General features: G+C 32.8%; 2 protein-coding genes across 2 annotated transcripts; one reads left to right on the forward strand and one right to left on the reverse strand.

Moving 5' to 3' along the window:
* The first annotated feature begins 4,728 nt into the window (after window positions 1–4,728).
* LOC133328025 (apolipoprotein D) lies at window positions 4,729–9,514 on the forward strand. The gene is made up of 4 exons (XM_061536575.1): window positions 4,729–4,932; window positions 8,825–8,979; window positions 9,068–9,140; window positions 9,209–9,514. The coding sequence occupies exons 1-4, from the start codon at window positions 4,729–4,731 to the stop codon at window positions 9,479–9,481; spliced, it is 705 nt and encodes a 234-aa protein (XP_061392559.1). The 3' UTR covers window positions 9,482–9,514.
* A 2,728-nt stretch (window positions 9,515–12,242) lies between these two features.
* On the reverse strand, window positions 12,243–12,777 carry LOC133328018 (small integral membrane protein 14). Its single transcript, XM_061536567.1, has 3 exons — window positions 12,706–12,777; window positions 12,579–12,624; window positions 12,243–12,476 (listed from the first exon to the last, which is right to left on the reverse strand). Exons 1-3 carry the CDS (start codon window positions 12,775–12,777, stop codon window positions 12,256–12,258), a joined length of 339 nt encoding a protein of 112 aa, XP_061392551.1. The 3' UTR covers window positions 12,243–12,255.
* Window positions 12,778–14,382: the final 1,605 nt, after the last annotated feature.

The raw sequence follows: 14,382 nt of genomic DNA on the forward strand, positions 1-14,382 counted from the left end.
AAATAATGTAAACCGAATTAAGCCATGATTGAGGCTATTTTCTTTTAAGTGCGTGTTACAGTGAGTGGTGGTGCATGGCTATGGACGTATGGATGGATGGACAGACAGACAGACAGACTGTCGAACTGCTACTACTGTTATGCTATTTTTGTGATTTTCCGTTTGTCCAACAAAACTGCCAACAATGAAATGAATTTAACTTAAACCAAACAAACAAAAAATATTTTTTTTATTTTTTAGTGTTAAATTTTGTTGTTGTTGTCTTTCTTTGTAATATTAAGGCTATGCGTGTCTGTCTGAGCGGTCTGACTAAGTGGCTGTTTAAATATTGGCCTAAACTTTTAAATCAAAACATAGCCCCGAAACAGAGTTTAAAACTGAAATCAATACAACCAACACCCAGGCTGTTTGTTTGACCTCTGTTTACATAGTGAAGGTGTAAAAGTTGCAGCATTTGCACAGTGGTTTGAAAATCTATCTATACTAATAAAAGTGTAAAGTGATTGACTGACGGACTGATTTAACGATTCATCAACGCCCAGACGAAACGGCTGAAGCTAGAATGTTGAAATGTTGATTGAGGGTCACACTTGGTCCAAAGGTGACAGAAAAGGCTGGGTTTTTGGAAATTCGTTCTAGAACGGTACGAAAAGTACTAAATGTGACACAATTTGTATTTGGCGAACCGGTAGAGCTAGAACTCTAAGAATTTAAATAAGGGTCGCTGATGGAGTGTTGAATATATATAGCAAAGGGTTTTTTGGACATTCGAACTATAAGTATGCCAAAAGTACTAAAATGTACTAAATTTGGTACAATTGCGTAGCATGTGAATGGATAGAGCTAAAAACTTGAAATTTGGAATGCAAATTAGGGTTTATTTAAGGAGATGGTTTTGAAAGCGTGTACGAAAAGTACTATACGGTACTATATTTGGTACAATTTTAATCTGGTGATACAAATCGAGCTCCAATCCAGAAATTTGAGCCGGAGTGTAGGATTAGGATATGCACGTAGTTTTGGAAATTTGTTACTTATGTGTCCAAAAAGTACTAAATCGTACTATAATTAGTACAGTTTCGATCTGGGTGAACCGATAGAACGGGAACAATGAAATTTGGAGTCAAGATCACTGTAGGGGTGTTGGATGGGGGTCAGGATTCAGTTTAATACATATGGGTACTAAATTTGGTACACTTTGAATTTTAGATGATCCAATAGAGCTAGAATCATGAAATTTGAAGTTAGGATCTCTGTTGAGGTGTAAGATTGAGATATGTAAAAGTTTTAGAAATTTGTACTAATGTGTACAAAATTAGGTACAATTTGCATTGGGAGTGAACCGATAGAGTTGGAATCCTGAAACTCGGATTTGGGATCACTGTGGGGGTGTAGTTTTGTGGTAAGAAGGAGATTTTAGATATTCGTACTATTGTGTACTAAATTTGGTACAATTTGTATTGTGAGTGAGCCGATAGAGTTGGTATCCTGAAACATGGATTTAGGATCAGTGTGTGGTGTAGGATTGCGGTATGTAATTTGAATTTAGAATCATTTTGCGGGTGTAGGATCGGGATATGCAGGAACCTTTGTTGGATGGGAGAGGAGGGTACTTGTGGAAATAAAATGTGCTAAATGGAACTAAATTTGGTCAAATTTGTATTTGGGTGAACCTTTAGAGCTCGAATCATGAAATTTGGTACTAAATGGCACTCAACTTTAATTTATGGTCAATATCAATGTGTGGATTGTTTTATCTGACATATGCAGTTTTCTGTGAAAATAAAATATGTTATTACATGTTTAAGTATTTCCTATATTCGCTAACGAAGTTGCGGGCACATGCTGGATTGGAATTTTTAAAAATAATCTTTTCACAGACCATCTAGGCGTGGTCGGTGGATTTTGTGAATTATTTTTTTAAAAATTATTTTTTCAAGATCTACACAACCCGTGGATTATTTAAAAAAATATTTTTTTTCATGGACCATGTAGGTGTAATCTTTTTCAAAATAATGTTTTCATTGACAATCTAGTCGTGGATTTATTAAAAATAATTTTTTCATCGTCCTTTAAACAGCAGGTGTCTTTTGAAGTACTGTGCTTCATCGATGTCTGATTTTTTCCAACCCAGCCATAAAAATGCAATCGACACCTCTTACGCATTGTATTCAAAAAACATTTCTAGTAAACATTTACAACATTTACAAACATTTCTAGTAAAACTTGCTGTTCATGTAAAATAAAACCGACAACAACACCACCACCACCTATAAGAAAACAATTAACATTGTTGGTTAGTGAAAAATTTTTTTATTTGTTAACAAAAAAATTCGAAATTTATGCCAAGTTTGCAAAAAACATTTTTAAGGTATTTTTCGACTTTTCTTGAACTTCCCGTTTTTAGCAAAAACAACTACAACGATTTTTTTGTGAATTTTATTTTTGCATGTACTATGTTGAAATTTTACTACATACATACATATTATGTATGTACGTATGTATGTGTTTACTTCCGGGTTGGTCTAGTGGGCTATGCTTTCCTCCATGGGTATGAGGCCTGCAGTTCGTTATTTTAGACATTTTATGCGTGTGGAATTAATATAAAGTAAAAATTTATGGAATAATAAAAATAGTAATGGGGGTTTGTTTTAATATTTATGGTTTACAGTGGCTCCAAGGAGGAGAAATGTAAATAATTTAAAATTATTAGTAAAATCTAGAATCCTAGAAACAATTTTCATAAAAAAATATTTAAAAAAACCACGATGTTTCACAAAAATTAATTTTAAACCAGTAAGAAAAGTAGCAAAGTCGGAATGGGCCAACTAACTTCACCACTTTGGGTATATTGTACATATGTATCCCCACTATAGTATGTCAATGTTCCCTCAAAGAAACATACTCATGTCTTTCTGCAACCTATGATACATTTAATTTAATTTGGGAAGATTTAGATTCGTCTGCGTACCATGGCACAAATATATGGAAAACGGATTTATAGCAAAATTGATACACGCTATTCGGTACGTCGCATTGTTAAAAATTTAAACCCAAACAGACACCCGTTTGAATTACATATGGAAGCTATGGCTGAATCTGGACCAATTTCAACAAAACCCAATATTCGTCATTGACTACTCAATTTGATACGTTGTGCATAATTTCGTGTTAATCGGACAAACATTGGGAGTTTGGTGCACCATTTATGTAAAATCGGACGAAAATATATATGGGAGTTATATCTAAATATGAACCGATTTTCAGGAAACTTACCACACATCATTCTAGAGTTAATTCAGTACCCTATGCTAAATTTCGTGTAAATCTAAAAATATATTCGGACTTTGGTGCACTATTTACCTAAAATCGGACGAACATATATATGAGAGCTATATCTAAATCTGAACCTATTTTCACGAAAGTTAACGCTCATAATTCTAGAGTTAAGTCAGTACGCTATGCCAAATTTCGTGCAAATCGAATGATATTTAGGGACTTTGGTGCATCATATACCTTAAATCGGACGAAAATATATGGGAGCTATATTTAAATCTCAACCGATTTTCATGAAACTTCGTACACATTATTATAGATGCAATTCAGTTCGCTGTGCCAAATTTCGTGTAAATCGAAAGATATATAGGGTCTTAGGTGCAGCATTTACATTAAATCGGAAGAAAATATATATGGGAGAATATATAGGGTCTTTGGTGCACCATTTACATAAAATCGGACGAAGATATATATGGGAACTATATCTAAATCTGAACCGATTTTACCAAATTTCAATAGGGTTCGTCCTTAGGCCAAATAAATGATCTGCGCCAAATTTCATCCAATTCGTATAATTTTTTTTAAATTTCCCTCAAGACATGATTTTTTTAAGGTCTCAAAAAGGTGAAGTTTTTTAAAACTATTTTTTTGTACGTCTCGCAAAAGGAAGATTTCTTAAAAATATTTTTTTGTATTTTTTTTTTACTTCTTATAAATGTGTATGGAATACTCACTTGTGAGAGTAAACACTATTGGTTAAGTTTTTTTTTTTTTTTGTATTTTTTGTAAAGAAAAAACTTACCTGCGTAATCATGTTTCTTATAAACATTTCTTAGGTTTTTTTAATTCATTTTTTGTGTTGCATTTCCCTGCGCTTACTGCATGACAAGTAAGAGCTCATGTTCAAACCGCCTCATATATAATCGAACGCAATATGAGGAAATATTTTATTAGAGGCACTTCCAATGTTCCGAATTTGGTGCGGACACGTCGTATATTGCCAATTTATTTCTTTCGATTGTAAATTTGAAAAGTTTTTTGTTTTTCATATCGCCACCTATGACAGTCTGAAAGACAAGACGACAGACACTTAGTCAATCAAGCGGTATCGGCAGACTGACAGTTCGTGTGGGTTTATTTTTTGTTGGTGATTTGTATTTGTCATTTGGAATAATTAATCGATTTATGTGTTTGTGGTGTGTCGTCTTTGCTCTACAATACAACTTTATTTATGTGCAAAAAAATAAAATAAATTTTTCGTCTTTTTTACAAAACCGGCTACAAAAAACATTAACAGCAACAACACTTGCAAATATACCAATTTAGCAAAAATTAAAAAAAAAAAACTCAAGAAAAAATAAACAAAATACAAAAAAAGCAAAAGTGTGTTAAGACAATTTGTGTGCTTCTTTGTTTTGGTTTCTATATCGCGTGAATACCTAATTGAGAATCATGTTTAAACGACTGGCTGCAACAACAACACTCAAAACAACACACCGATCATCAGGAACAACAAAATCATCGTCTTCGTCGAAGGTGTTTCTCCAAACTGCTCTAATTTGGTGTTTATTTCTGCTGCTAATGGATCCGACCATGGCCATAGGCTTGGGACGCTGTCCCAAGTATCCATCGATGCCAAAATTCAACATGAGTCGGGTAAGTTGTGGCAGTTGTGTGATTTATTTATTTATTCGTGTGTGCATACGAGATGATTATGTTAATCAATTAAATGTGGAACAGTTTATCATCGTTTGGAGAATTCAAATTATTCAAAAAATTAAAAATTCAGTCGTCGCATGCAAATTTAAAAACTAGAGGAAAAAAATTTCTATGGAAAATGAAAAAAAGTATGTTTCTCAAGGCGTGTAACTCATCGAAATATTTATTTCCGGCCCTATAAAGTATATATATATATATATATATATTCTTGATCAGGGTAAAATTCTAAGACGATATAGCCATGTCCCTCCGACTGTCTGTTGTAATCACGCTATCTTCTCTGAAGGAACTGATATAGATCGCCAACATTTTAGATAGAGTCGTCTTTTGTCTGCAGGCAGGTCAAGTTCGAAGATGGGATATTTCAGTCCACGTTTAGGCATAGCCCACATATTAATGTACCGCCTAATTTTCGATATTTTGGGTTCCTGAGCGCGCTTTTTAACCGAATTCGCTGAAATTTGGTACATTGGGATCCAAATTTTTCCACAACAAATTATAAATATAGGTCCACTTTTTCTGTTAGGTCCCATATAACGGTACCCCTAATTTGCATTATTTTGGGGGTTTTGATCATATTTTTCCACTGAATTGGCTGTAATTTAGTATTTTGAGTTATTAATAGGTATCAAAACTTTCCACGAACAATTATGAATATAGGTCCATTTTTTCGGATAGCCCCATAAACGGTACCCCCAATTTTTGGTATTTATCAACCGAATTCGCTGAAATTTGGAATTTTGAGGTCTTATATGGTAACAAATCTACCTACCAAAAATTATTAATATTCGCCACCTTTTTGGGGTAGTCCCCATACAACCCCCTTTTTTATATTAAAATAGTTATCTGATTTTTTCCGCCTATCCATTTTCTGTATTTTTAATATTTAGCGTGAAGGAAGGTATTGTAATGCCAAAATGTTTAGTTAGAAATAGAGCTATGTCCAGAAACCTACACATAGAAATGTTTTTTTCTGCAATGACAATATTCATAAAATCATTTTAGGACAAATCTCCATTAAGAATTGCTGATATTTGTATTTGGTATACATTATGGTTTACAACAATAACTGTTGGTGTTGGTATGTTCCCCATATTTTCATTGCAAGTAACTATCAGTATACCTATGGACTTTTTTAAATAATTTTTTTAAGGTCCCACAAGGCATGGCTTTTTTTAAAATGTTAGTTTTTAAGTTCCACAAGACACCTCTGTAAAGACTTTCTTTCCCTTCAAAAAATACTCTCTTCAGCTCGTCTACGAATACTACAATCACTTCATCTACAAAGACTCCCTTTACCTCATATATAAAGAGTGCTATCAGTTCATCCTTAAATGCTAGCTTCAGACCGTCTACTGAAGCTCTCATTTCAACTTCCTTTCAGCTGGTCAATAAAAATATGTCTGACCTTGTTCTGATGTATGTTCAAAACACTTGCATTCCTTACTTTATGGCCTGGTTTGAAACAACATTCCTTATATTACCAAGTAGTTAAGTGTATGAGTGTTATAGCCATTTTAGAAATCGCAATAAACGTTCTGTATTTATAAAAACAAAAACAAGTGCAGTACTTTATACTCTGTACCTGAGATGCTCAACTAAATGATTTTAATTTACTTGGAGGGCAATGTAAACAGGTTTTAGAGAATGTCATTAACAGTAATATAAACTATAATGAACATACAGACATATATAGGAATTTATAACTAAAAACCTAAATAATATTATAAATACCTTTTCAACCTTGTCATACTTCTATAACTGTACAAAATCCAAATAGTTTATTTTATATTGAAATTCTTTCTTGTCAGATTCCGATGAAAAAATAACGTGTTTTTTTCCACAAAACACGTGAGGGCATCCTCTCCAACATGACACGGATGATGGACGTACATATTAAGCAATTAGGTTTTAAAAATACCCATCCAGTAAATGGATCATCCAATTTAATTGAAATGCACTGCACAGTGCACCTTTTGTAACTTTCACATGATTTGCATTTTTCTGTGTGTGTGTGTGTGGGTGGGTGGGTGCAATACACATAGCCGACCATGTTGACAAGTAGCAGCAACAACAACAATAACTACAACTAACATATTCTATTTGTTTTCCAATGAAATTCATTGAGTCTTCCTCCATTTGCCATCATAATTGGGCGAGAGACAAATTTAAAATGTCATTTAGTAAAAGCCAACAACAACAATAACAACAACAATCAAATTCGTTATTTTTGCTCGCACTTTAATGGGCACACACACTAGCACTCTCGTTATGAATGTGACTAAAATGTTAATAAAGGCTTGTTATGCTAACTTTGTTGGTTTTATTTTCTAGACCAGAGAAAATAACCTTTACTCTCACTCACCCACTCTCACCACCTCATCAAACATGTTGTCCACAATGTTGGCTCCCCTTTTGATTATGAAAAGTTCTTTAGTCTCATTTGTTATTGTTTTGTTTGTTCTCACACTCATTACTGCTGCCGCTGCTGATGTGTTGTTTGTGTGGTGACTTGCTAATGAGAGTGAAATTGGCGGTTCTTTAAAACTATGGGGGGTTTTAAATTTAGGTGATAATTTACAAACTTTGACTTAAATATATTTAAATAAATTGTCCTTATTTTAAATTGAATTAAAAAAATAATAATTTAATATTACACTGCGGGGGAATATTAGTTTTTTATTTTTATTTGAATTTACTCTGAGTGGTTATTTTCCATTGTTTATGATGAAGATAGCGGCAGCATATTTTGCACAGTGGATCAAATAAAAATAAAATTAAGGAAATTATTAATATGAGAAAATATGAGACAAGTCAGAAAAGGTATTTATAGACGATCTGAAGGGAGTATTCTACAGACGAACTGAATGGAGTCTTCTATAGACGAGCTGAATGGAAGGGAGTCTTTATAGACGAGTGGATGGAAGTCTTTATAGACGAGTGGAAGGGAGTCTTTATAGACGAATGTAAGGGAGCCTTTATAGAGCAGCTGAAGGGAGTCCTTATAGACGAGCTGAAGGGAGTCCTTATAGACGAGCTGAAGGGAGTCCTTATAGACGAGCTGAAGGGAGTCCTTATAGTCTTTATAGATGAGCTGAAGGGAGTCTTTATAGACGACCTGAAGGGAGTCTTCATAGACCAGCTGAAGGGAGTCTTTATAGACGAGCTGAAAGGGAGCCTTTATAGACGAGCCGAAAAAAAAATAAGCGAGGGTGTTTTCCATGAATATTTTTTTAAAGATTAAAATGAGGCGTGAATTTTTTAAAATATTTTTTCAAGAACTTCATAATCTGTGGATTTTTTTAAAATATGTGTTTCTAGAAATTCAGAAATTAATTTTGAAATGTGGACCTTAACAATTTTAAGCCTTCAACCTTGGCCCACTGTGCAAACAGTTTATGGGTTTCCCTCAAAAATTTAAAGCTCTTTTTGACTTTGAACGATTTTTTTATGCCGACTCATCAAATAGCCGATGAAAGACAACCCGTTTTTGATGTCAATGAGGGGCTACTTGGCTTGTGCGCTGAATTGCCATAAAGATATTTTGATGATAAATGGAAGATGATGATCAGATCGAAAGACGTTAATGAAAATCAAAGCAATTCAATGATAGAGATATACAAAAACAAATAAAACCGTTTGTAGTTTGGTATTTATATGATTTCAATTTTTTGTCCGGCCCACTATTGATATGTAAATGACCTTAAAGGGTGTGAATAGTAAAAAATGTGAGACAATAGCTAGTCCTTTTAAACGATCACGTTTGTTGCTGTGTAATTAAAGAATTTTTTTATTAATTTATTGTTTTTTTTTTATATCTTTATTTTAGGTTCTGGGTCAATGGTATGAAGTTGAAAGATCATTTTATTTGCCTGAAATAGCCTCAGGCTGTACCACATTGGAATTCCAGCCACTGCACAAAGAAGAGCTGTCCAAGTTTAATAATTTCAAACTGGAAGTGGCCATTAAGACAATTAATAGAATGTGAGTAGGAGAAGTTGGGGGAGATTTTACGAACAGAAATATAAATGAATAAAATTAAAAAAATAATAATTTTATTTCATTATTATAGAACTGGTAATCCTTCGGTGAACCTGGGATATGCCACACCAGAAAATCGTAAATCATCCATAATGGATTTTAAGGTAAGAATTTTAATAAAAATAATAATACTTTTTAAAAATTAATAAAAATTATCTCTCTCTCTTCACAGTTTAACACCCGCTTCCCCGATGTCATTGCCCGCCTATTGCCCGGCTCGGGCAAATATCAAGTCCTCTATTCCGATTATGATAATTTTGCCATTTTGTGGTCATGTGGTAGTTTGGGCTCTTTGGGTTATTCGGATCAAATATGGGTATTTGGTCGAACAAGAGATTTCCCGGTGGAGACAAGAGCTAAAATTTATGATGCCTTAAAGAAATTGGGTTTGGAACCGGATCGTTTGGTATTGAGTAAAAATAAAAATTGCCCAAAAACTTTATAACTTCCATAATTCCAAACTATAAATTAAGATTATTCATTAAGTCATACACACACACTTATATACATACATACTCAAAACTTATATGAAATATTGCTCAAAAGAAAACTATCGCATATTATACATATATTGTTGACTGTATAGGTAAATTTGTACGGTACTGTATTGTATTCCATTATTATTTTAGAATAGGTTACTGTGATACTATTACCCGAATTGAAAAATAAAATAAAAAATTAAATTTAAAATATATCTTTCATTATTATTTAAATGGAAGAGCTTTAATTTGTTTAAGATATATAGGAGATATTCTTAATATAATAGATGAGTAGACATTTTCTAAGGAGAACTGAAGGTATCCCAAACAAAATAGGAAGTAAAATCCTTAGGGTAGGATTTTTAGAGTACCAACTTTTTCTGTAGAAAGAAATACCCAATTTTGGAAACCATTCGTTTACCATAGGTAAACATTTTAATCTCCTTTAAACTAATTTTTTCCAAAGGGGGAAAATTAGTCCCAGATGAAAAAATCCACAGTACATTGATCCAAATTTGTTATATCCCCCACCATGAGGTGGAAATGTAAAATACTAAAAATCAATGCGGAATTTTATATGGAAATAAAAATACCACATATCATAAATACCACAAACATAGCAAATTCAACCACATAGTTATTATGACGTGTAATGTTGAAGCACCCTGTTTGCTAAACAATTAGGTGACTGATAGCATTGTGAAATTTAATAAATAGAAAGAATAGAATAGCAATGATTTGCCTTCATATTGACCTATTGAACCTTTTATAGAATGCCCATAATATAAACACCACTTTATATTAAGTATGTATGTAATTTGTACTACTGGTGGATAGATGGCTTTATACACACATAGCAAAGTCAACCACATTGTTGTTATGATGTGTGATGTTGAAGCACCCTGTCTAGCTAAACAAATAGGTGACTCATAACATAGTGAAATTTAATAAATAGAAATAATATATTAGCAATGATCATTGGATATTCTAGTGCACGTTAATAGAAACGAAGTTAGACAACTCTTACCTTTTAAACTCCTATTGTTCTGCTATAAGTTGATTTATTTGGTCAACACACTAGCTATATAGTCAGTTACGTTTTTATTTCATTTTTTATCCTTCGAGCCTGAAACGTCAAATTAGAAAAAAACACACACACACACAAGAATAATGTAAATAAGTTTTTAGAGTACCGAACCGAAACCGCAATGACAAAAATAAATAATAAACGGAAAATGGACGGAGGTGAGTAAAGCCTTTTTACTCTCTTTAACACGAGCACGGAAACGTACATACGGCATGCATACTCTACCACTGTCTAATAAGCAAACATTTTTTTGGCAATAGATAATGGAATATTGCGGAATATTTTTAATTAGACATTTGCACTATTTTGTGTTGTATTCAATTCTGAATACATTAAAAATTTATATTATTATGCATTTTTTTTCAATAATTTAATCTATCAATCTCTACGAACGAACGTCTTCACTTTATTAAAGCTACGAAAGAACTAAATGAGTTGGAAGTTCTAGAACTCTCATTATCGCTCTCTCTCTCTCTCTCTCTTACTTGTATGGACAGTAAGAGCGACTTAACGAAGGAACTTGAAACGAAGTTATTGCATTAGTTTTCTTTGATCTTTAAGGACTAGTGTACTGAAAACGGGATTTTTTCGGGAATTTAGGAATAGCGCCCTTGCCAAAACATTACTATAACCAGAAAAGAACGAGATTCTTATGAAAAGGGTTCTCACTCTCTGAATTCGCCCGTCTATTGATGCACATATTTGATATAGTTGGCATTCGACGATCTGATGACGTCCGATGGAAAGACACGTCCTGTGTGCCTTAATGATAGCACCTGAAGTCCGGACAGATGTCACACAGAGGCGGAATAGCCAATGCCTCGATTTACCTCTTCAAACCCTAATCTCGTTCATGCATACAAGTCCATAGATTTTCCATTTCATTTCATCCGTTTTCAATCAATATTTTCGGGAAAGAACTTTTCACAACAACAATGGCCGAATACCAATTTTCTGAGTTATAACTTTTCCATCCAATACCAGCGAAAATTAATTGAAGGTCTCCTCAAAGACCTGGATTTTTTTTAAGAATTGTTGTTCAAGGGTCAATATAGGCATGGATTTTTTAAAATAATTCTTTAAGGATCATTAAATATTTTTAAGGGCCATTATAGGCGTGGATTTTTTAAAATATGTTTGATTGGTCATTATAGGCGTGGATTTAATAAATATGAATTGTTAAATATTTCTTCACGGCCAAGGGATTCATAAACCCCCAATTGTTTGGGTGCGAATCATAATTTTTGTTTGTTTTTAGTTTGTATATACGGTGAAAAGAAAATAACAAAATTTAATGCTGTAATTTTTTTTTTTTTTTTCATTTATTGTATTGAAATAATATTCGAATAGGGTTTTGGGTTTCTTCTCTATCACAGTACTAGGGCAAAAGACACAGATGACGACATTCAAGAAATATGAACTTTATTTTTTAAATATAAAGATTTGTGTTTATTCAATTCTTGTGTATGTTGTTGCAAAGTATCTAAAATTTATAATTACACTTTCTTGAATTATCATACACCAAAATACCGACTGAAATGCAATTTTTAAATTAAGTTTTTTTGAAATATTAAAAAAAACTGAATATTAGTACCAATATACAATATCTGGAGAAAACTAAACGAAACGAGATTCAGGAATCATTTGAATGTATTAGTTAACCGCCGGCGGTGTTGGTGGTGGCGGTCCACCGCCACCATTATTTCCATTTGGATTGCCACCATTTCGTTTGTTGCTATTGGTTAGCTTCAGTATCGACTCTGGTCTTATGAAATACATGACCATAGCAAAGATCATAATCATAGTCATCATGGTAAAATTGCCCTCTTCACCACCGGTTGATGAACCGCCGGGTTGCTGCAATCTTCCAGTAACTGTGGGGAAAGAATACATTGATTATCATTTGCCAAAAATAAATGAAATTTACAGGAAATTGAATTTATATTTAAATCTTATCTTGCACTTTCAATACATACCATCAATGCAATTCGTATCGGTGCATTCATTTTGATTTTGACGTATCTGAAAAATGAAAGGGTGTAAGGAAAACATTTTGTAATGAGTATTTTCTTGAGGGGGGTTAGTCTTATTTTTTTTACTTACAAAATTTAATAGCCTTTGCATGGCCCACTCATGTGACCACACACATTCGCAACCATCATATTCATCACCCATTGCGTCACAAAAATAAACTGAAAACAATTTTCAGATGTATAAAGAAATGGATTAGTATTACAAAGGCTCTAGGAAATACAAATGGATATACAAAATAAGATCGGTAAAGAGGACACAATGTTTGTGTAAGGGTAATTGGATGCGGAGATTGCAATCATTGGGCATACATTTCTATTCTTATATATGGATTCAAAAAACTTTAGAAAAAATCCCAAACCCCCAAGGCGTAGATTTTTAAAATAATTTTTTCCAAGGCTTAGGCAAGGCGTAGATTTTTAAAAGAATATTTTCCAACCTTTATATTAGACGTAGATTTTTAAAAGAATATTTTCCAAGGCTTAGACAAGGCGTAGATTTTTAAAGAATCTTTTCCAAGGCTTAGACAAGGCGTAGATTTTTAAAGAATCTTTTCCAAGGCTTAGACAAGGCGTAGATTTTTAAAGAATCTTTTCCAAGACTTAGACAAGGCGTAGATTTTTAAAGAATCTTTTCCAAGGCTTAGACAAGGCGTAGATTTTTTAAAGAATCTTTTCCAAGGCTTAGACAAGGCGTAGATTTTTAAAGAATCGTTTCCAAGGCTTAGACAAGGCGTAGATTTTTAAAGAATCTTTTCCAAGGCTTGGACAAGGCGTAGATTTTTAAAGAATCTTTTCCAAGGCTTAGACTTGGGTGGGAGGATTCGTCTTCAGCAATGGCAGATAGATGCCATTTTTTGGGGTAATAGGAAGTCGGATCGGCATTTCAAACTCTACTGTGGACAGATGCCAACATCGGCTATGTAAAAGAACTACGTTTTAAATAGAATATTTTTTGTGGACCATGATTTAAAATTTGTCCTCAGGGTAGATGCCAACATCGGCTACTGGAAAGAATCTCTTTTTAATTTATACGACCGGACATTCGACTAGACAAATGTTTGTCTTTGTAATCAGGATTCAGATTTGTTTACTCATTAACATGGATATAAAAATCTAGAATAAGTTTATACTACTAATTTAGTTAGTGTAACTTAGTATATTGTATAATTATCTAAAATTAAATACATTTTACGTTTCAAAAGTTTGAAGCTATAGCTTTTTGCAAGCTTGTTTTACTGAATATTTGTACACGACCATATATACATATGTACATATATAACTGATTTATTTTAATATTTTAACAAAGCCACAGAACACATTTCAAGTTTCCTTATCGAAAAACAAATTAAAAAAAAAATCAAAAACAACGTTGTTTTGTTTTTAGAAATATAATTTAAATAACATATTTAAATTGTATTGTCGTGACTAAAAAACTGTCTGGCGACTGACATACATACATATCAATTTTTATATTATGAATATCACATATAAAAATATGATGGCACACATATGAGACGTACATACAAACATACATATGTTTGCAGATTTAAATCGTTTGTGGCTGCGAGACTCTATATGACCTAATGCATTTTTGCATGTAAAAAAGCTGCATTAATTATAAATATTCAGATGAACCAATTATTGAAAAAGAAACCAATGCACAAAGTAAGAAAAACATCACCAAACTTATGTAATAACAACAAATCGATTATAAATATACAACAATGTTATTATTTACATTTCGAAT

This window comes from Musca vetustissima, unplaced genomic scaffold, assembly GCF_032173495.1.
Source record: "Musca vetustissima isolate MV318-11 ecotype Yass unplaced genomic scaffold, APGP_CSIRO_Mvet_v1 utg293, whole genome shotgun sequence".
Taxonomy (NCBI): Eukaryota; Metazoa; Arthropoda; class Insecta; order Diptera; family Muscidae; genus Musca; species Musca vetustissima.